Source organism: Sceloporus undulatus, chromosome 1 (genome assembly GCF_019175285.1).
Source record: "Sceloporus undulatus isolate JIND9_A2432 ecotype Alabama chromosome 1, SceUnd_v1.1, whole genome shotgun sequence".
NCBI classification, from domain to species: Eukaryota; Metazoa; Chordata; class Lepidosauria; order Squamata; family Phrynosomatidae; genus Sceloporus; species Sceloporus undulatus.
This window is the reverse complement of record NC_056522.1, coordinates 303,956,659-303,976,953: the sequence shown is the minus strand read 5'-3', so window position 1 is coordinate 303,976,953 and position 20,295 is coordinate 303,956,659. Positions and strand designations below refer to the sequence as shown.

The 20,295-nt window shown below is 44.4% G+C and overlaps 1 protein-coding gene across 1 annotated transcript in view; it reads right to left on the bottom strand.

Moving 5' to 3' along the window:
* The window catches only part of TTC17 (tetratricopeptide repeat domain 17), a 118,276-nt gene that overhangs the window by 5,948 nt on the left and 92,033 nt on the right, over window positions 1-20,295 (bottom strand). Inside the window, exons 20-23 of the mRNA XM_042459708.1 lie at window positions 10,756-10,915; window positions 5,282-5,365; window positions 2,094-2,213; window positions 597-740 (exon numbers count right to left, since the gene is read on the bottom strand). Of these exons, the coding sequence (XP_042315642.1) occupies window positions 597-740; window positions 2,094-2,213; window positions 5,282-5,365; window positions 10,756-10,915 (508 nt within the window). The remainder of the gene's footprint in view (window positions 1-596; window positions 741-2,093; window positions 2,214-5,281; window positions 5,366-10,755; window positions 10,916-20,295) is intronic.

Below are 20,295 nucleotides of genomic sequence, written 5' to 3'. Positions count from 1 at the left end.
ATGCTGGGAATTGGAGCAAAGTGTTGTAACAGGTACAGCAGCACCACACCAGATGTTCTGTGGTCTGAGGAAGTTGTATAGCTTACAGTGCCCTATTTAATGGCAGCTAGGTGTCAGGCTAAGGCAAAAAATCCCACATACTTAACTATAGGGAGGAAAACATGGGTGGAATGAATGCTGATTGAACCATTTCCTCTTGAAATAAGATTCCTAAGGGAGAATGGGGGTTCAACATACACAGAGCAGGAGCATGCTCCCTCTTAAGAAGAAGAGTAGACCGCCAGTGTCCCTACTTTCAAGCCGGAGGCAGGAGCCTGGATCAGACTGGGGAGTTGGAAGAATCTACATTGCCTTTTGAGAACTGACTGGACATATTATAAACTATAAGAAAAGCATAATAATAATAATAATAATAATAATAATAATAATAATAATAATAATAATAATAATCCCAACTTATCACCCCACTTCTGCATGCTATCTCCACCTGAGGCTATAAATTTTGCCCTTGCTCCTAAATGCCAATACCTGTAACACTGGAACTTCAGGATTTTATATAAAAGAAATGAAACAGAATCTAGTGATTATTCACTTACCATTGCTACATAGACATTCGCCAATGTGAAATGATTGACAACAAAATGTGGGGCGATTTCTACTGCCATTGTAGCCACAACAATGGCATCATTCCAAAGCTTTGCATTGTGGAAGATGTTTGCTAGACTTATGAGTGGCACATCCTGAAAGGGAAGAAAAATGGAAAAAATCCATTGAGCAGAATATGTTGCCTTTTAAATCAGGTCATTGAAAATGATGACCACTGAAAGAAATTACTCCACATATTAGGGCCAACTTCAACTTTTTTCTTTCTACACTGCCAATAAACAGATTTTTCAAAAAAAGAAATGCCAACTGTTCCAATGCAGACTTGTAGAAAATCTATTGTCTCACTTAATTGGCAATGAGTCAAAAGAAGAACTTCTGCAGTAATATGAACTGTCTAAAATCCATCTAGATGAAATTACATATATTTCAAAATGGTAGGGTAGCACCTATATTTTTTTTAACTGCAGGAAGAATCTGATGGGCTTATGTCTTTAAAACCACACTTCATCTCTACAGTAATATAAGGGCATTCACTTGCTATGTCTTTTAGAACAGGAGAAGGATCAAGAATTAGGCGTGGGACAGACTACCCCAAAAGAGCGGCCAGCTGGCGGCCTATTTCCCTCTGAAGGAAGCCGCAGCCACCAAACCATGTGGTTTCCCTCTGGAGGAAAAAGAACCTGGAAAAAACGGGTTCTTTTTGCATTGCAGGGTTGTCATGAATGCGCCAATGGCACACTTGCGACATAAGTGCCGTGTGGCACCATGCAGATGCAGCGCAGCACTTACACCACAATGGCAGCGCCTGTGTACATGGGACACCGCCATTGTTACGCCGCCACGCTGTGCTAGGGTTAGGGACCATGCGGTTGCCGTACGGTCCCTAACCCTAAAATTGGCACCAGCATTTGGGTGGTCTGTACCATGCCTAAGTCAACACAAACTCAGTTACGCTTGTTGCAAATGTATCAAATACGGGCTTGAATTCAAAACCACAGTTTATTTCTTCGTGGGCAGAGTTTGGAAAGGTTCTTTTTTGTTGTTATAGTGGCCATGCTAGAAGGGGATTCAAATATACTTAGAAGATGCTTGCAGGGAGGGGGAGAGCCAATGTTCCCCCTTCGGCACTGCTCTTCAGAAAGCCTCTGGGGCAGTTTTTCACTTGGCACAATCAAGAGCAGCAATTAGCGACTGCAGTGTCTTTCACACTGTTTACATACGTTATAAAGGTATAAACAGCCTTCCTCAAGATGTTCTGTATTATGACTCCTACCACCCCAAACCTCCATGGCTAGTAGTTATGTTGGCTGGAAATGGTGATAATTATAGTCCAAGGTGTCATGTAGGAGACAGCTGCCACAGAAAGTAGTTTCAGGACAGTTGCTACAGTTTCATTGTGACTCAGTGAGTGTACACAGACATACAAACTGATAGCTGGAAATCACAACAGGCACAGTACACCAAGGCAGAAAATGTCACCCACACACCTTCATGTGATAGGGAGTATGATGTAAGGCTTGCCGGAGGCAGTCAATTGCTTTCTTCCCTTGACCTTTTACCCTCCAGTACAGGGCTGCCATGCTGGAGAGGACCCAAGAGGTTTGATTCTAGTATGACATAAAAAGCAAGAAAGGGTAGAAACATTACTGTTTATCACTTACCATTTGTTTGAAGCCCTTATTATTTTTATCCTCCAGTTTAAATTTATGCCAAAATTAAGGAAATTAAACCCTGCCTTATCTGAATATGGTTTAACACTTTGTTTCTACAAGGAATAACCTATGAAAGGATGCATGCAGATGTTGATTACAGTTACAACAGCGATGTATTTTTCTTATAAGACTGGAACACTGCCTATCCCTAGTGTGTAGGCATGCTGCCACTCTGTGGTTATTTACAGCATTTTCTCAATTGTCTGTTATAAGATTTCCCTAGTGAGGTGTCCTGAAGGGGAAGGGTATTCAAAGAAAGTGGAAATGAGTGAGCCTGGGATGAACACTACCATGAAAGTATATTTAAGAAGATCCAGAAGGGTCTTTGGTTTCTCTGAAACAGTGCTTAGTTTTTTGTGGGCTTTTTGGGCTATGTGGCCGTGTTCTAGAAGAGTTTCTTCCTGACGTTTCAACAGCATCTGTGGCTGGATGCCAGCTACAGATGCTGGCGAAACATCAGGAAGAAACTCTTCTAGAACACGGCCACATAGCCCGAAAAACTCACAAAAAACTATGGATGCCAGCCATGAAAGCCTTCGACTTCACAGTGCATAGTTTGCTGAGAGGGTGTGGTTTAAGACTCCAGCATACTACCAAAGAGAAAGATAAATACAGTGCGCCCTTTTTTTATGTGGGGATCCAGACCCCCCCACGTAAAAAAAAAGTATGCGTATGCTCGAGCCCCATTGAAAGTAATGGGGCTCATGCATGTGGTGGTGGTGTGGGGGTGCAGCGGCGCACGCCCTATTAATCTAATAGGACATGCTGCCCCTTGCACCCTGCATGCGGCTTTCAGCATATGCTGAAAGCCGCGTATAGTGTGTCCGTGTATGATGCAGGCACACTGTACATGCTTCATTAAAGGTGTAGCACACATATGCAGCACATGAGAGGCTATATATCCAACTGCTGTTGCTCTGGCCTTTGAGGAAGAGAAGAGCAGCCAGGCTGGGCTCCATCATACCTTGGCCCCAGTGGCTGGTGAAAGGCCATTCCTGCACAACCCAACTGCCATTCCTCATGCCTCTGAGGGAGAGAAGAGCAGCCACCTTTAGTTCCATTGTATCTTGGCCCCAGTAGCTGGAAAAGTCCCTCCCTCTGTTTTTATTTGCTCCATGCTATACACATCTGTCTGTCTGTCTGTCTGTCTGTCTGTCTGTCTGTCTGTCTGTCTATCACTTCTCAGCCTGCCAGAGCCCTGTAGACAATGCACAACAAATAAATGTTTTAAACAGAAAATGTAAATAAAAACATTACATAGTTTAGGGACTGAAGGCCATGCAAAACAATACAATCTTAGCTGTCCTTTACAAACTCAAGAGTGATGCAGCCAGTTTTGACTTTTCTTGCGAAGGAGTTCCACAGTCAGACTGCTGCTACAGAGAAAGCCTGTTATGTGTATTCAACTATCCAGCTTTGTATTAAGTTTTGAGGATCCCAAAATTTTGGTAGGGAAAGAAGACAATGTTTCAGATATATTGGTCCCAAACCCTTTAGGACTTTGTAAGTAAAAAAGAACACTTTGAATAGAGTTTGGAAGTAAACTGTAAGTCAGTGGAGTTCTTGTAAAACTGATTATGATTATTATTTTATTTTCTTATATCCTGCTTTTCTCCCAATATAGGGACTCAAGGCGGTGAACAGCAGATTTAAAACAATACAATTTAAAAACAATACAACATTAAAATATAAATTTAAAAACAATTAAACCATTTTAAAAGTTAAAAAAATTACGAGTCAAAATAGAATATGTTAAAAATGCAAACCTTAAAAAGCCCTCTCTCCATGATATATAGTTTCTAAAGGATACTCATGACAAGGGTCTGCCTGCCTCACTTTGCATTAGTTGTAATTTGCAAATACTTTTCAGTGTAGCATTACTGTGCTCTAATTAGCAGGTAATTAAAGCATGAACCACTGTGGCCAAATATACCTTCTCTAAGGAAGGTACACTAATCAAAGCTCGGCAAAGGCACCCCAGGTTAAGCAGCCACCTGAACGTTTAGGAATGGTGCTGAGTCCTAGAGCACCCTAAGTTGTAAAGCAGTCTTTCAGAGAGAATGCACCTCCATCAAAACAGTTTGCAGTTCCAACACAAATGTCAGCTTTACTACTGAGTAACAGAACTTCTTTCTTGTTTGGATTGAGCCTCATTTATTCACCCACATCCAGTCTTTTAATACATCAGATATTTCTGGACATTCTTACTTACTCTTGCTTCTTTATGGTGCATGATGCAAAGATGATGAAGTTACTGTATATTCCTAAAATACTGATGAATTTTAAATGTTTTTAATATGTTAATGACTCCTCTCTCACACCAAAAAGGGCTTTATGTATCAGCTAAGATCCTGTTGGTCAGCACAACTACACCAATGTATGTTGCAGTAGTATAGCAGTAGCAGGAGGAGCAAGACATGTGGAGTGGGGGCAGAGGCAAGGCTTCTCTGTTACTGTCTGGAAAGAAAGCTGGTGGCTTCAAGTAGCCATTTTCCTTTTGGTTTCTCGGCAAGTCTTTGAAGCTAAAGATGATCTGGGAATGGTGATTTGGAAAACCACAGGGGATTAGCTTTCTCTCTTGCTGGGTATAGCAAACGTCTTCTCTAACCTTTCCTGCTGCTGTTGTACAACCCTGTAAAAAGGGTACAACTATAAATCATTAGGGTAAAAAGCCAAGTGCTGAAGCAGAGATACCTGACATCATGAAGTAAGCAGCACTATGTATTATGACTATGGTAGGGTCAAGTCTCTATGTTTTCATTGCATGACAAATGACTCATAGACTGCATGCCAGATTGCTTTTATTCTATTTCTTATGTATGTGTTGATTATACTAGATTGCATATAGTGAAAAGATGTCTGATTCAAGACCAATGTGGTCAATACAGCAATTGTTAAGGCAACACTACAATTCACAGAGATAGCTTTCATTTAGCTAAAATCCCTAGATTGTGTGCACTAACCTTTTCTAGAACCTTAGCTATTCGTGTTCCAACTTGTTCTAAAGACTGTGGTGGATAATGGTCTTTTCCTAGATTCTGAAGTACCTGGAAAAATAAAAGGAAACATCCAAGATGATGATACAGATGAATTAATAATATTTTAATTTTTTCTCTTTGAAGATACAGTCTCTTGCCTTCCGAGAGCCTGAGTTCATATATTTATTGTTAAGCTTTCTTGTGTACTATAAATGTATCTACATGATAGTCAAATGCAGAATGAAATCAGCAGTTGCAATATACTCAATGCAATTGTCATATGGCGGCAAAGCAGACCAGTGGCTTGAGTGGTCTCTGGCTGCTCCAGCTCCAATTGGCCCCTGATCAGCTGGGGACCATGGCGACCAAATCTTAAAGCAGGTCGCCGCCATGGTCCCAAATGGGCCACTGGCAAGGAACGGCTTTTCGCAGCTCTTTTTTCTGGCAACCTTGGGCTGCCTTAGGTGACCTCAGAGCGGCTTCCAGCTGCATTGGAGGTGTACGTTGTTTACACATCAAGCCCCTGAAGCAGCCGAAAGCCGCACTTTTTGGCCCATCTGTTTCAAGCCATGGTGAAAATCTATCAGTCTAGATCCAAATCTGGAAGGTATACATCTGTCTAAGCATGCTAGCATTCAATTGTTAGAATACAAGGTTGCAGTCCTTATAGAAAAGTGTACGAAGTCATAGATAGATCCTTTACAGAAGCTTTGAGGTAGCAGATTGGCATTTCTATAATGTATCAAGAAACCATGATAAAATCTGAGGCTAAATACCTCACTTAACAAAGCCTCTGACAGAAAGCTTATTTGTACAAAGTATTTTTATACCTTCCCAACCCCCCTTTTCTTCATCTTCTTTCTGCAAGATTTGTAGCTGCATTAGCACTGGGAGTATGATGACGGAGTACAGGAGAAAGGGATTTGTAGCAGCATGTTTGCAGTTAACAATACAATGAAGCTCAAGGTGGGGAAAAGTGGGATTCTGCTCTTAGATCCCATGCTTGAAGAAAGGGGAGATGCAAATAAAATAAAATTTACCACATGTTCCCTTTCTTCAAACCTGAGGCAAGGTGACAGAGGTTTGCCAATGTAATCAATTGCCTAGAGAGGTACTGGGGTCTCCTTCTTGGGACATCTTCAAAATGAGGCTGGACAGCTACCTCCTGGGGATGCTCTCTCTGGAGATCCTGTATTGAGCAGGTGGCTGGACTCAATGGCCCATGAGGCCTCTTCCAATGCTATGATTCTAGCCAATCCTCCTGTAGCATTGTATTCCTGACTATAATAGGCAAAGTCAGGGGTAGGCAACCTGTGGCCCGGCGAGGCCTTGGGACCGGCCCCAGCCCGGTCCTGCCGCCGATTGCCGCCGGGGCCTTTGGGGGGCAATTGTCTATAGAAGCCTCAGAAACATGCATTTATATTTACATTTTTAAAAAAATCAGCAAATTTTTTCGCGTGTCCTCCATTTTTTTTTAAAAAAAGTGTCTTCCATTTGAAAATCTTGTCCAACATTTGTCCTGGTTTATTTATATATTTAATTTTTTTTAAAAAAAAATTATTTAATTATTTATTTTTTGGCTTCGGCCCCCCAGTTGTCTGAGGGACAGCAACCCAGCCCCCGGCTCAAAAAGATTGCCTACCCCTGGGCAAAGTAAACAGCAGCTCTGTGCAGAATCCTTTATTGAGCATGCATGAAATGCAAAAGGGCGAGAACGGATAAGCCTGCCTTACCAGCTCCCTTAATATTTTTTAAACAGCACAGATACAAATCAGCCACCAAAATGCAAATCATAAGAAAGGTGGAGTCTGGTGAAAGAAAAAAAAGGTTTCTTAATGCATTTTGGAAGAAGCTTTCAAATGGTCTCTAGAAAATTCAAAATGTTTTTATTTACTTTTGTAAGACTTGCTTGACTAGATTGTTTCATTTCACATGTGCATATTGTTAGTTTTGAATAAAAAGTTTGCCAAAACATGTTGAAATGCTCTGCCCTTTTTATTGTGTAGGAGCCTATCCTAGTCTTTCCATGTCCATGTCTGTCTTCATGTCATGTCTGTCTCTTCAAGTTTCTGTTGAAGATGTAATGTCCTGGATCACACTTACTTTCTTAACTAAGGCCCTGTACAGACGGGCAGGAACATGCAGGTGCCAAAATGGCACCCAGAGAGCACAGATCGTGACAACGCTCTGCTCTCTCAAGCCCTAATTCCGCTCCCAGGACGGCGCTTTTTGCCCATCTGTATTGGATCAAAGGTATACCTGTACTCCCCGTGAGCAGTGCTACGGCAACCGCATGGGAACAACAACGATCTGCTCCAAAAAGGAGCCATGAAACGCAGCTCCTTTTCACGCTGCTGCCAAGGTGAAATTGGTGTCCAGGAGCAGCACGGTGACATCTCTTGTGCGCCATCCCATTTGGACATGGTGCACAAGGTATGTTATCGGTGCGCACCTGTGTGAACACGCAGGTGCCAAAATGGCACCCAGAGAGGGCAGATCGTGAGGACGTTCTGCTCTTCCAAGCCCTAATTTCAGCCCCAGGATGGCGCTTTTTGCCCATCTGTATCAGACCAAAGGTATACCTGTACTGAACATCACATATTTGAATACAAATCTAGATATGCTATCCTCCAAATGTCGAACAATATGGATGCAAGGAAAACAAGTTTTTTCCCCATTGCCAACTGCCTACATGATAAAATCACCCTGATTAATTTCTACAAAATATGTTAACTGATCAGTAGTATCACATACAGAAGTAGCAGAAGAAAGCTATTCTGCACTGTGTTCCGGAAATGGTGGGAAGGCAGGGCAATATTTAAGACCACTGAGTTATTGGTACACATCTAATTTGACAAGTAATGTGAAAACTTATACACAATTTTGTCAGAGAAGTGTGGAATCAGGCTCACTCAGAACTTCAGATTTTTATATGTCAGGTGGTAGATTTTGACTATGTCCCTTGCAAGTAGGTAAGCTGCCTCCTACTCCCTTATTTATTTATTGTGAGCTAGGGTACCACTGACACTGAATAAATATTCCACTATCCTATGGATTTTTTTGTGTTAAGAGTCTGCATCATTTGCAATGCTAAAGTATCAGAAGAACAAGAGCTTCTACACTGGCACAACCATACTGTTTAATCCATTAAGACATAATCTCTCAACAGCCACTTCACAGACACTGCTATACTAAGTATGGCACCAAGTAGTCACTGCTAACGAGTACTTTCCAGAGAACCTGTATCTTTCTATTAGTGTCCTGGATCCGATTCTGAGATGTTTACAACAGACTCACTGGAATCAATGAGGGAAGTTAAGACGCAACTACATACAGTCCAAACAGCAGCCTGATTTTATCCATTTCAAATTTGTTCTTTCTTCCTTCTCACGCGCCCTCTCTATGGCAAAAGAGAATTATTACAAATCATTGATCTCTGCCAATAAGAGGCACCCGCAGAGCTTGTTCTCCACCTTCAACTCTTTGCTTAAACCTCCCTCTCCTCCTGTCTCTTCATCATTCTCTCCTAATGACTTTGCTAATTATTTCATCTCTAAGATAACCACTATTCGCTCTGAGATATTCCCTCCCGATTCTTCTTCTGCTCATAATCTTCTATCGCCCTTGCCTAACAAATTTTCTGTGTTTCCTCCTGCTTCTTTGGATGAACTCTCTACACTTCTGAACTCTTGCAAACCTGCAACTTGTTCTCTTGACCCAATTCCTACTCGTCTTCTAATCTCTATAGCTCCTTCTTTTCTGCCCTCACTTCTCCATATCTTCAATCTCTCTCTCTCTACAGGCTCCTTCCCTTCGGACTTCAAACATGCTCTCATTTCCCGTATTCTGAAAACACCTTCTCTTGACCCCTCCTCTTTGTCTAGTTATCGTCCGATTTCTCTTCTTCCCTTTCTTTCTAAGGTTTTGGAACGGGTTGTTTATTCTCACTGTCTTGAGTTTCTTGAAGCCAACTCCATTCTCAATCCTTTTCAGTCTGGCTTCCGCCCACGGCATTCTACAGAGACAGCCCTCACCAAGATCTCAAACGATCTTTTACTGGCCAAGGCAAATGGCCTTTACTCTGTTGTCATCCTTCTTGATCTGTCTGCAGCCTTTGACACTGTTGATCACTCTCTTCTAGTTAATATACTTTCTGACCTTGGGTTCTGACTCTGTTCTCGACTGGTTTCGATCTTATTTGTCTGGCAGATCTTTTGCAGTGGTTGCTGGCGGTCAGCCTTCTTCTCCTGTTCCCTTATCTGTTGGAGTTCCCCAGGGCTCTGTTCTGGGTCCCCTTCTGTTTTCTCTCTACACACTGTCCTTAGGTAAACTCATCAGCTCTTTTGGTTTTTCCTACCATCTGTACGCCGATGACACCCAGTTGTATCTTTCCACCCCCGAACTTTCTCCAAGGCTTGAACAGCAAGTTTCATCATGTCTCACGGCTGTCTCGCAGTGGATGCGCCATCGGCGTTTGAAGCTCTACATGTCCAAGACAGAGCTTCTTGTCTTTCCTCCTAAGTCCACCCTTCAACACTCCTTTTCTGTCTCTGTGGACAACATTTCTATTCAACCAGTCCAGCAAGCCCGCAGTCTTGGTTTCATCTTTGATTCTTCTCTGTCGTGTATCCCTCAGATCCAGACCACAGCCAAGGCTTGTAGATTCTTTTTGTACAATATTGCTAAAATCCGACCATATCTCTCCTCATCTACTGCCAAGATCCTGGTCCATGCCCTAGTGGTCTCACAACTTGATTACTGTAACGTCCTCCTGGCTGGGCTTCCTCTTTCTCACCTCCGTCCTTTAATCTCTGTCCAGCATTCAGCTGCACGCATTATCACATCCGCCCACTGTTCTGACCACATCTCTCCTGTGTTGGCATCCCTTCACTGGCTCCCCCTCCCCTTCCATATTCAGTACAAGCTCCTGCTGGCGACGTTTAAAGCACTCCATGGGCTGGCCCTCCTTACTTATCAGACCTTCTTTCTCCTCACCTTCCCACCAGGGCCCTCCGTTCTGGTAGTCAAGGTCTGTTGTCCCAGCCCAGGATTTCCTCTGTCCCATCTCGGATTCGCCCCTTTTCACTTGCTGCCCCTCACTCCTGGAACCTTCTTCCCCCGCGAGCTTGCTATTTGATGGTCTTTTGATGCCTGTTTTATCAAACCATTTCCTGTATTGCTATGTACTTTATATGTATTAGCCTACTAGCCCCACCACCTTTCCTTTCTCCTTTTAAGTCATGTCTTTTTAGATTGTAAGCCTGAGGGCAGGGAACCGTCTAATTAAAAAGATTGTATGTACAGTGCTGTGTAAATTTACAGTGCTTTATAAATAAAGGTTAATAATAATAATAATAATAATAATAATAATAATAATAATAATATATCCCACTGATTTCTGAGCCTGACTAAGTCTGGATCTAACCCATGTGTGATGATGAATTCAAATAACTGTTTACCTCTTTCAGCTGACTCTCTCCCAAGTAGTGAAGACTGGCTCGATTGGCAACCCCCTGGAGGTGATCCAAGGTGTGCATGCTGGCAGGTAGATTGGCATTGCAGAGAGGCTCCATGGCTGGTTCTTGCAGCTGAATGGCAAAATCTATGTGTTCTGTAATACTAGAAAGGAAGAGAAGAAGATATTGATAGCATAAATCAAGTCTTGAGGAAAGAAGATTCGGTGCAGCAACAGCTACTTCTAGCTACTTTAGGACTGCACCATATCAGATAGTTTTAAGTTCTGTAGTTATTTAACAAGTATACAGTTCCTTAAATTTTTGTGTACGTTAGTTTAGAGATATAACAACAAATAATCAACAATACTAAAATACAGATTTTTAAAACAAGGAGCCACCATCAAAATGCTAAGAATTGGAGCCATACCAAGTTAGGGGTGAAACAGATAGGCAAGAAAAAGTGGCTAGACGTGGCCTTTTCCAAAGCCGCACTGAAACACCACCAACTGCATTGCCCCTCCTAAAGTGGTTGGAGTGTGCATGTGATGGGTACTTTTTAAAAACTGTTCCCCCCACCATCCCTGTTCACCTTCGCAGGAGCGAACTGCTGGTAACTACCATCCCACTGCATGGCCATCCCTGTGAACCTGCACACATTTGCATGTGCAGTGCTTCACCGGGACAGGGTACTGGAGCAGAGGGGGCTCATGTACATGCCAGAACGGTACAATCATGCTCCTCTTCACCATGCCCCCTCTTTGACTGTCTTTTTTCTATATGTTGTACTCATCTCCATGAGAGGTGTCATGATTTCTTTTTTGGGCATTGCCACCCTCATTGCTTGGGTATGGCAGCTCAGGCCCTTTTAAGTTCCTGCAATAGGTATTTAAATGTACAATTAGGGTTAGGGTTTGGAAAGAGTGCCCCTTTAGAGCCACCCTAGTGTCACTGCATTTATATATACATGCGAAGGTGCACATTTTCCAGGAAGAAGCAGAAAAATCCAGCTCCTTTTTAGTCCAGCTTTTCTCCCTGTAGTGCGGTTTGGGTACACTTTCCGGTTGGCTTCAAGGCATGCGTCATATAAATGCCCTGCCTCGAAGCTGGAAAGAAACCTGCTTTTTGAACCATCTGTTTCGTCCCAAAGTTACATTTTGTCCCTCTTAATTCAACAGGATTAATCAACTTAAGACTCACTGAGTACAGTGGAAACCAAGTGCACCGAACTTTACTCTAATCCTCTAATCTTCCATAAGAGTAAATGTCCTTGAATGTGGTGGAACATACTTCTGAGTAAATATGTATAAGATTATATTGATATTTTGATCCTATTCTACAGTAAATAAAACCTAAGAACAGCAGCTTATTGACCACTGGAAACCAGGCAAATAGAACAGTCTTAGCTTAGGCCCGATCCAGATTGCCGCTTTGTGACATCCTGGGGCCGAATGCAGGGCTCGGGAGTGCGGAGTGTCCGCGCGCTCCCGAACCCTACTGTGCCATCATGGCTCGTCTCCGTTCACATGGGGGACATTATGACACAGGCCCGGCGTCCAAATGGGGCACCGCTGTGTGTGTGTCATCATTGCATGTGAGGGCGCCAACAGCGCCCAGCGCACACCCTAAGAAGAACCTGCTGGGAGCAGGTTCTTTTTAGGGATCTCAGAGGGCACACAGTTTGGTTGCTGTGGCCTCCATGTGGGGGTGAAAGGGGTGGCATCTCACCGTCACTTTCTCCCAGTCTGCTGAGCCCCTTAATGCTTGAAATTTACTGAATAAAGCACCAAGGAAACAGTGTTGGGAAGACCACTCCAAATCACCAAAGCCTTTTCCTAATGAGCACCCATCTCACTTTTGATAGTGAGTGCACCCAGAGAAGATCCTCTGATGACAATTTTGATAGGTAGCCTTATGAGAGGTTGAATACCTGTACTGCAGCTATTCACTCACAAACCATAAGGTTGCGCATTCAATACCAGTGGAAGGGCTCAAGCTTGACTCAGGCTTACATCCTTCCGAGGTCACTAAAATGAGTACCCAGATTGTTGGGGGCAATTAGCTTACACTTTGTAAACCACTTAGGGAGTGCTTAAAGTACACTAATAAGTGGTATAGAAACGTATTTGCTATTGTTATTATGAGAGAACAAGCTCAGCTATTCAGGTCCCTAATTCTATATTTTAAAAACCTGAAAGGTGCCAAGATTTTTTTTTTAGTGCATTAGTCCAAGCCAATAATTTAGTTGTTAAAGTCTGATTTTGTTTTGTTTTTCCAAGTATTCCAGAAATCCATCTTCACATAGAATATATTATAGAATTTAGCCTGGATATTATTTCTTCCTGACAGGCATGTTAAAACCAACACCTGAAGATCCAACATGTTTAGAGGCACAACCTTAGGGCTGGCTGTTTCACCCAGCTTAAATGGGGCATTTCTTTAGAACTTGTTACTATCCCTTGCCTCTCTGTGTTTTGGTACAACTTACATTGGGAAAATAGATAGTATCACCAAACTTGACTTGCATGTTTGTGTAACATTTGGAGGATCCTAGAAACACATGTACACTGCTGCTTCCTACTGAAGCTATATTTTCAGGATACTTTCTGCCATTTTTCTTGCTATTTCTGCAACAATATAAATAATTATTCTGTTTCCTTGCTGCCTGTTGTTAACTGCTGTTAAGTTGACTGACTTATGGTGACCATATGAATGACAGGCTTCCAGGTCAGCCTATTATCAATACACCGGCTCAGGCCTTACAGACTCAGGGCCATGCCTTCTTGATTGAGTCTATCCATCTGGAATGCAGTCTTCCTGTTCTCCTATTGCCTTCTACCTTAACAAGCATTATCATTTTTCCACCGGTGAGTCATATCTTCTCACAATACAGTAGAGTCTCGATTATCCGACCTTCGATAATCCGACATTCCGGATTATCCGACATCGCTGCTCAGTGATTTCTTTACATTTTCAGAAGACTGAACTGTTTATACAGTACGTACTGTACATCACAATGTTGATCAGTGATTTCTTTACATTTTAAGAGGACTGTTTATACATTACAATGTTGTTACTGTAACGTTACTACAACGTTACTTTTACTGTTATTGCAGTAAAACTTCAATACGTTTGCAATTCATTGTGATTTCAAGGCTTTTCGTGGACCCTCCGGATTATCCAACATTTTTGGCTATCCGACTATCAGCCAGCCCGTTTACATCGGATAATCGAGACTCTACTGTATGACCAAAGTATGATAGTCTCGGTTTAGTCATCTTGGCTTCTAGGGAGAGTTCAGGTTTGATTTGCTCTAGGATCCATTTATTTCTCTTTTTTTGCAGCCCATGGAATCCTTAGAACTCTTCCCCAGTACCACATTTCAAATACACTCCTCCTTCCATTTTTGTGGACTTCGAGTCTGCGGTCTTGGTCCTTTGTGGACTGGCAAGTGGGGAGGGTTAAAATGGTGTGTGTGTCCATGGCGCAAATGGAGAGCCATGCACAATAGCCAATGGGGCTTGAATATATGCAAATTTCCATTTTTGTGAAGGGGAGGGGGTCCAAAATGGATCCCCTGTGAAAATGGAGGGACAACTGTATGTTTTCTTCCTATGAGCTTTCTTCATTGTCCAGTTTTTACAAACATACATAGAAATGGGAAATGAACAATCCTAACTTTAATGTTCAAGTTTTACTCTTTGGGATCTTCTCTAGTTCCTATCTAACTCCCCTTCCAGGTCCTAATATTTTTCTGATTTCTTAACTGACATATCCATTCTGATCATTGACTGAATCATGGTATGGGAAATCTTGAAATATTCTTTATTATCTATTTTAAATTTATGTAAATCATCTGTGGTCATTGTTTTTATTTTCTTAATGTTCAACTGTAAACCTGCCTTTGTACTTTCTTCCTTGACTTTCTTCAATAGTAATTCAAAGTGTTTGCTATTTTCTGCTTACAGTATAGTGTCATCCATGTATCTTAAGCTGTTGATATTTCTTTCTTCAATTTTCATGCCTCCTTCCTCAGAGTTTAATACCATTGGCCCTTCAACACAGAGAAATGTAAGGTACTGCACTTAGGGCGGAAAAATGAAATGCACAGATATAGGATGGGGGACACCTGGCTGAACAAGACTACATGTGACAGGGATCTAGGAGCCCAAGTAGACCATAAGTTGAACATGAGTCAACAGTGTGATGCGGCAGCTAACAAGGCCAATGCGATTTTAGGCTGCATCAATAGAAGTATACTGTCTAGATCAAGTGAAGTAATAGTGCCACTCTATTCTGCTTTGGTCAGGCCCCACCTGGAATATTGTGTCCAGTTCTGGGACCACAATTCAAAAAGGACATTGAGAAACTGGAGTGTTCCAAAGGAGGGTGACTAAAATGATGAAGGGTCTGGAAACCATGTCCTATGAGGAAGACTTAGGGAGCTGGGGATGTTAGCCTGGAGAAGAGAAGGTTAGAGGTGATATGATAGCCCGGTTTAATTATTTGAAGGATGTTGAGGAGGGAGCAAGCTTGTTTTCTGCTGCTCCAGAGACTAGAACGCGGAACAATGGATGCAAACTACAGGAAAAGAGATTCCACCTCAACATTAGGAGGCACTTCCTGACAGTAAGGGCTGTTCGACAGTGGAACACACTCCCTTGGAGTATAGTGGAGTCTTCTTCCTTAGAGGTCTTCAAACAGAGGTTGGATGGCACAAACCCAGAGCCGTCGATGGGCATGTCCTCGATCGTAGACCTCACGCTCTGATTGAGGTCCGAGCCGCGGAGCCAGGCGTGTCTTCTCAACGCGATGGAGGCCGACATAGCCCTTCCAACGCATTTCGTGACATTCCTAGCCGCAGTGATCAGCCAGCTGCCAATCGAGGTGTCTCATCCCTGATCTCGGTCAAGGTCCTCGTACCTCGTCGGGAACGTCCGGGACTATCGGGGAGATGCCCTCCACTCAGGTCTGGGGGTACGCTCCCCCATAAGCCGTGTAACTATGGCCTTCGCGCCAGTGCGCTGCCGCATATGCCTTCTTGGCCAGGGCGTTATCTTCCTGGCTTCCTTATCCCCAGGGGGTGGTTGGCGTTGGGTGGAGGTCGCTGGCACCTTCCACTATCGCTGAATTCTGGCGCGGGATGGGATATGAGCCACGGAGCATTGGGGGCCGCAACCTTGTACAGAGACTCTCTTCCGCGAGGCCCAAGAGGTGAAGAAGAAGTCCCAAGAACGCTTAAGGATCGTTTCCAAAGATGGAGAAATGAACACACGGGGGTGTTGGACCCGGCATGGACCCAACGTTCGACTGGGTCTGCTGCATCCGCCTCCGGGTAAACGAGATAATGTCCAGGGCCCTGGACATCTTGATAATGTGTTCCGCGAAGGAACGAACATCATCCAATGGGGAGCCGCTTCGGGTAGTGAAGATCCTGCGGAACTGGCGCGGGAGGTCTTCAAACTGAGGGGGTCTTCTGTGCGACCGAAGCGTCCGCCTCGGAATGGAGGAGTCCAGCTGAACAACGATATTCTGCCTAGCTGGTCGCGGTGTGACGCTGAAGCAAGCCAGCTCTGGAAGCGGGGACAGGGGTCCCGATGGCGTTTCTCCGGCTGCGAAACCCTTGGAATGATCACGGGGGCGATCACCTGAACGCACTCTAGACATCACGACGTCCCTGGACACCTTTAGGTAGAACTGGTCTGCCTCGGATCGGTGTAGAACAGCCCATCATCGGCAGGCACCGTTAGAGGAGACGGGGGCTGGCGATGGAGACCTGGGGGGTCGCTCACTCCGCGCTGAGGAGAACGAAGCGCTGGGGATGGAGACCACGAGGTAGACCCCGAGAAGGAGATTTGGAGAGCTGTCCCGGGAGTCTTCCTCATTTGCGAGGAGAAAGGGAACGGTGTTGTCGCCGACGTCCCGGGGTCGACGAGTTTGCTGAGCCTCAGACGCAACCGTCAGGGTGTCGCCCCTCAGGGAATCCGGTCGGATGCGAGGGCGAACCGACGATCCACATCCTTAGCCACCTCAGGCTCCTTGCGAGGGTGTCCTTGGCTGCTTCGCCTTCTTGGAAGCCGTAGCCTCTGATGTGGAATCAGATGCTTTCCTTTTCTGGATGACGCAGAGCCCCGCGGTGCATCCGGAGGAAAGAGGGGATAGGTAACTCCGTGAGCCTTCCACCCGGTCTGGGCGCACTCCTCCTTGCAGGGGGCAGCCTTCGCCTTGGAGGAGCTGTCCTGACGGTCCCCGGCCATCCTTCGGGTCCGACGGAGCTTCCTTATGGGACCTGTGCTCCGATGCCGGCCGCGAGGTCTTAGCAGGGGTATCCCGTTTCCGAGATGAAGAAGATGCGGCGGCCATACCCACAGACCCAGATTTTGCGGGTGCTTGGTGTGGCTTGGTGGTGGCACTGGGCTTGTCAGATCCACGGGCCACATTTGCCTCGGGGTTGGGACCCCCGGAACGATCGGATGCGATGGGGAGCACTTGCCGGGCCATTTCTGGCGGAAAGAGCCGCCGAAACAGGGACCACGAGCCGAAGACGGCGAGGATCCCCTTCCTGGATCTTACCCTGGGCTATCGCTGAAGTAAGTAAGCCGCGATTCCCGGTTCTTCCTGGCCTGGAGGACATCGATTTGCAGAGGGAGCAGGACTTCACATCATGGTCTTCCCGAGACAAAAAGGCAGGAGGTGTGGGGATCCTGCACCGGCACTTTCCCCCGCAAATGTCACACTTCTTGAACGGAGGAGACATCGCTACCGAGGTCGACAGATCCAAAACGAAGTCCAAATCAGGTCAACAGTCCAAAAGTCCAGTACACGGGGGAAGAAGAAACGCCAAAGTCCAAAAACAGTCCGAGTCAAAAACCCGTGATCCAAAAACGAGCTAACACGAGCGAAGTTCCAAACAGCAAGCCACGCGGCGGAAAAAAATGGAACTGGGGAAAAGAGCGGGAACCGGGGCTTTATAGGAGGGGGGCAGGTGTTACCGCCAAAAAGTTTCTATATGTGCAAAGTGTACTTTGCCCCGTGATTCTAGAAGTATCCGAACAGCACTGCGCAGGCGCAGTGAAACCCATTTGTATGATTCGCAGAGACCCACGAAGAAGAACTACACAATCCTGGACGAATAACCACGCAGAGGAAGATGCTTGAGCGGAGGAGGACACTTCACCTCACAGAGGCAGACAGCTGGAGAATGTCACACAGAGAAGTAGGCCAAGAGGGATTGTTCTGGGAGCTTTCAGCTAGAGAATCGATTAGAAGCTCTTTCCCTTATCAAGGAGGACGAGGAAGAGCAGCATGGACAGCTTCAGGGACAGAGCAGGTAAGCCTGAGAGTCCCACCCGAGGGAACCGTTGCTGCTAAGCCTCGGAGGGGCGTGGGGTCGTAGTGGGGGACTCCTTGCTGAGGGGTACAGAAGCAGTTATCTGTTGGCCTGAAGATGTCTTGAGAGGTGTGTTGTCTCCCTGGGCAAAGATCCTGTTGTGACAGAGAGGCTGACAGACTGTCAAGCCTACTGACCAATACCCCTTCCTTTTGGTCACGTGGGAACCAATGATACTGCAAGACACAGCTTCAGAACATCAAAAGGGATTACGAGGCGCTTGGTAGGCGCTGTGCATAAAATGCACAGTTAGGATGGGGGACACTTGGGGAATGACACTAGTCTGAAGGGATCTTGGAGTCCAAGTAGACCACAAGTTCACAAGTTGAACATGAGTCAACATGCGATGCGGCAGCTAAAAAGGCCAATGCAATTTTAGCTGCATCAATAAGTACAGTGTCTATATCAAGAGAAGTAATGTGCCACTGTATTCTGCTTTGGTCAGGCCCCACCTGGAATATTGTGTCCAGTTCTGGGCACCACAATTCAAAAAGGACATTGAGAAACTGGAGCGTGTCCAAAGGAGGGCGACTAAAATGATGAAAGGTCTGGAAACCATGCCCATGAGGAATGACTTAGGGAGCTGGGTGTTTAGCCGGAGAAAAGAGATTAAGAGGTGATATGATAGCCTGTTTAAATATTGAAGGGGTGTCATATTGAGGAGGGAGCAAGCTTGGTTCTGCTGCTCCAGGAACAGACCCGGAAAAATGGATCAACAGCAGGAAAAAAGATTCCACCTCAACATTAGGAGGAACTTCCTGACAGTAGGGCTGTTCAAACGTGGAACAAACTCCTTGGAGTGTTAGTGGAGTCTCCTTCTTTGGAAGTCTTTAAGCAGAGGTGGATGGCCATCTGTCGGGGTGCTTTGATATGGATTTCTGCATGGCAGGGGGTTGGCTGGATGGCCCTTGTGGTCTCTTCCAACTCTATGATTCTATGATAAAAAAAGCCTGTGTCATGTGACTTAAAAACTCTATTACTTTAAAACAACACCAATATAGACTTAATATCTGGAATTTGCATCGGTAACTATGACACACTTCAAACTGATCTGATTAATAACCCACAAGTATAAGTTAAAATGGCTAAGAACTGACATATTTATCCTTTCAACTCGGGTTGTTGAATAGGGTAGCTATAGTTACATCGTTCTAGGATGGGAGAGTTATGCAAAGTTAATATTGTTGAAGTCTGACAAAGAAGTATATTCATCATAGGTTGGAGAAGCACTGAGATGTGTTTAAACACCATTTATTTATTTATTGGATTTCCAAAAATGACATTATGTTCTTCCGTTCCATTAAAACTGTAGGCAGCAAAGCCAGTCAGTCTTGGGCTAGAAGGCTGCAATATAGGAATATTCCAGAGGCATTTACTGCATTTAAAATTTTAAATACCCACTCTTCATCACAGAATCAAGTGGCTAACAACCTACATAAAACACAACACACAAACATAATATAATCATATTTCTAATTGACAGATATACAATAAAATGAATAAAGTATCAGCAGCTAAAAAAGAATAATGGGCCACGTGGGGTAGTGAACCTGAGCATGTGAAATGGTTTGGTGTTGGACTAGGACTCTATGACTCAAGGTTTGACATCTGCTCAGCCATGGAAGCTTGCTGGGTGATCCTAGGCCGTTACTCTTTCTTAGCCTTTGGGAAGGCAAGCCCTTCTGAATAGATCTTGTTAAGAAAATCCCATGACAGGTTCCTGTCGACATAATTGGAAATGACTTTATGTACACACCACCACCACTAAACAAATGAAGGAACTGATTATCATTCAACAATGTATGATCCTCATGCTAAATGACAATGAGGGAACAAGTGGATCCCTAGGGCTGCACATTCCAACAGGTTGGATGTTACCAAAGTTAATGCCCTGCCCTGTGTGTTGAGCCACTGGCCACACTCACCAAGACCACCAAGTCAGATCTAACCCAATCCTAAAGCTCAAGCTGATTCATATTGAGAGATATGACTGTACAAGTACTTAAGTCTGAGTCACATGTGGCTTTTGACAATGGTAGTAAGGCTTCTGGAGCGGTGGGTTGCAATTATCATACTGGGCAGGAACATTTTCCTAAGAGTCTGAAAAAATTTATCAGGAGGGCTTTAACCTGAGTATGTTTGGAAGGCGAGACAGT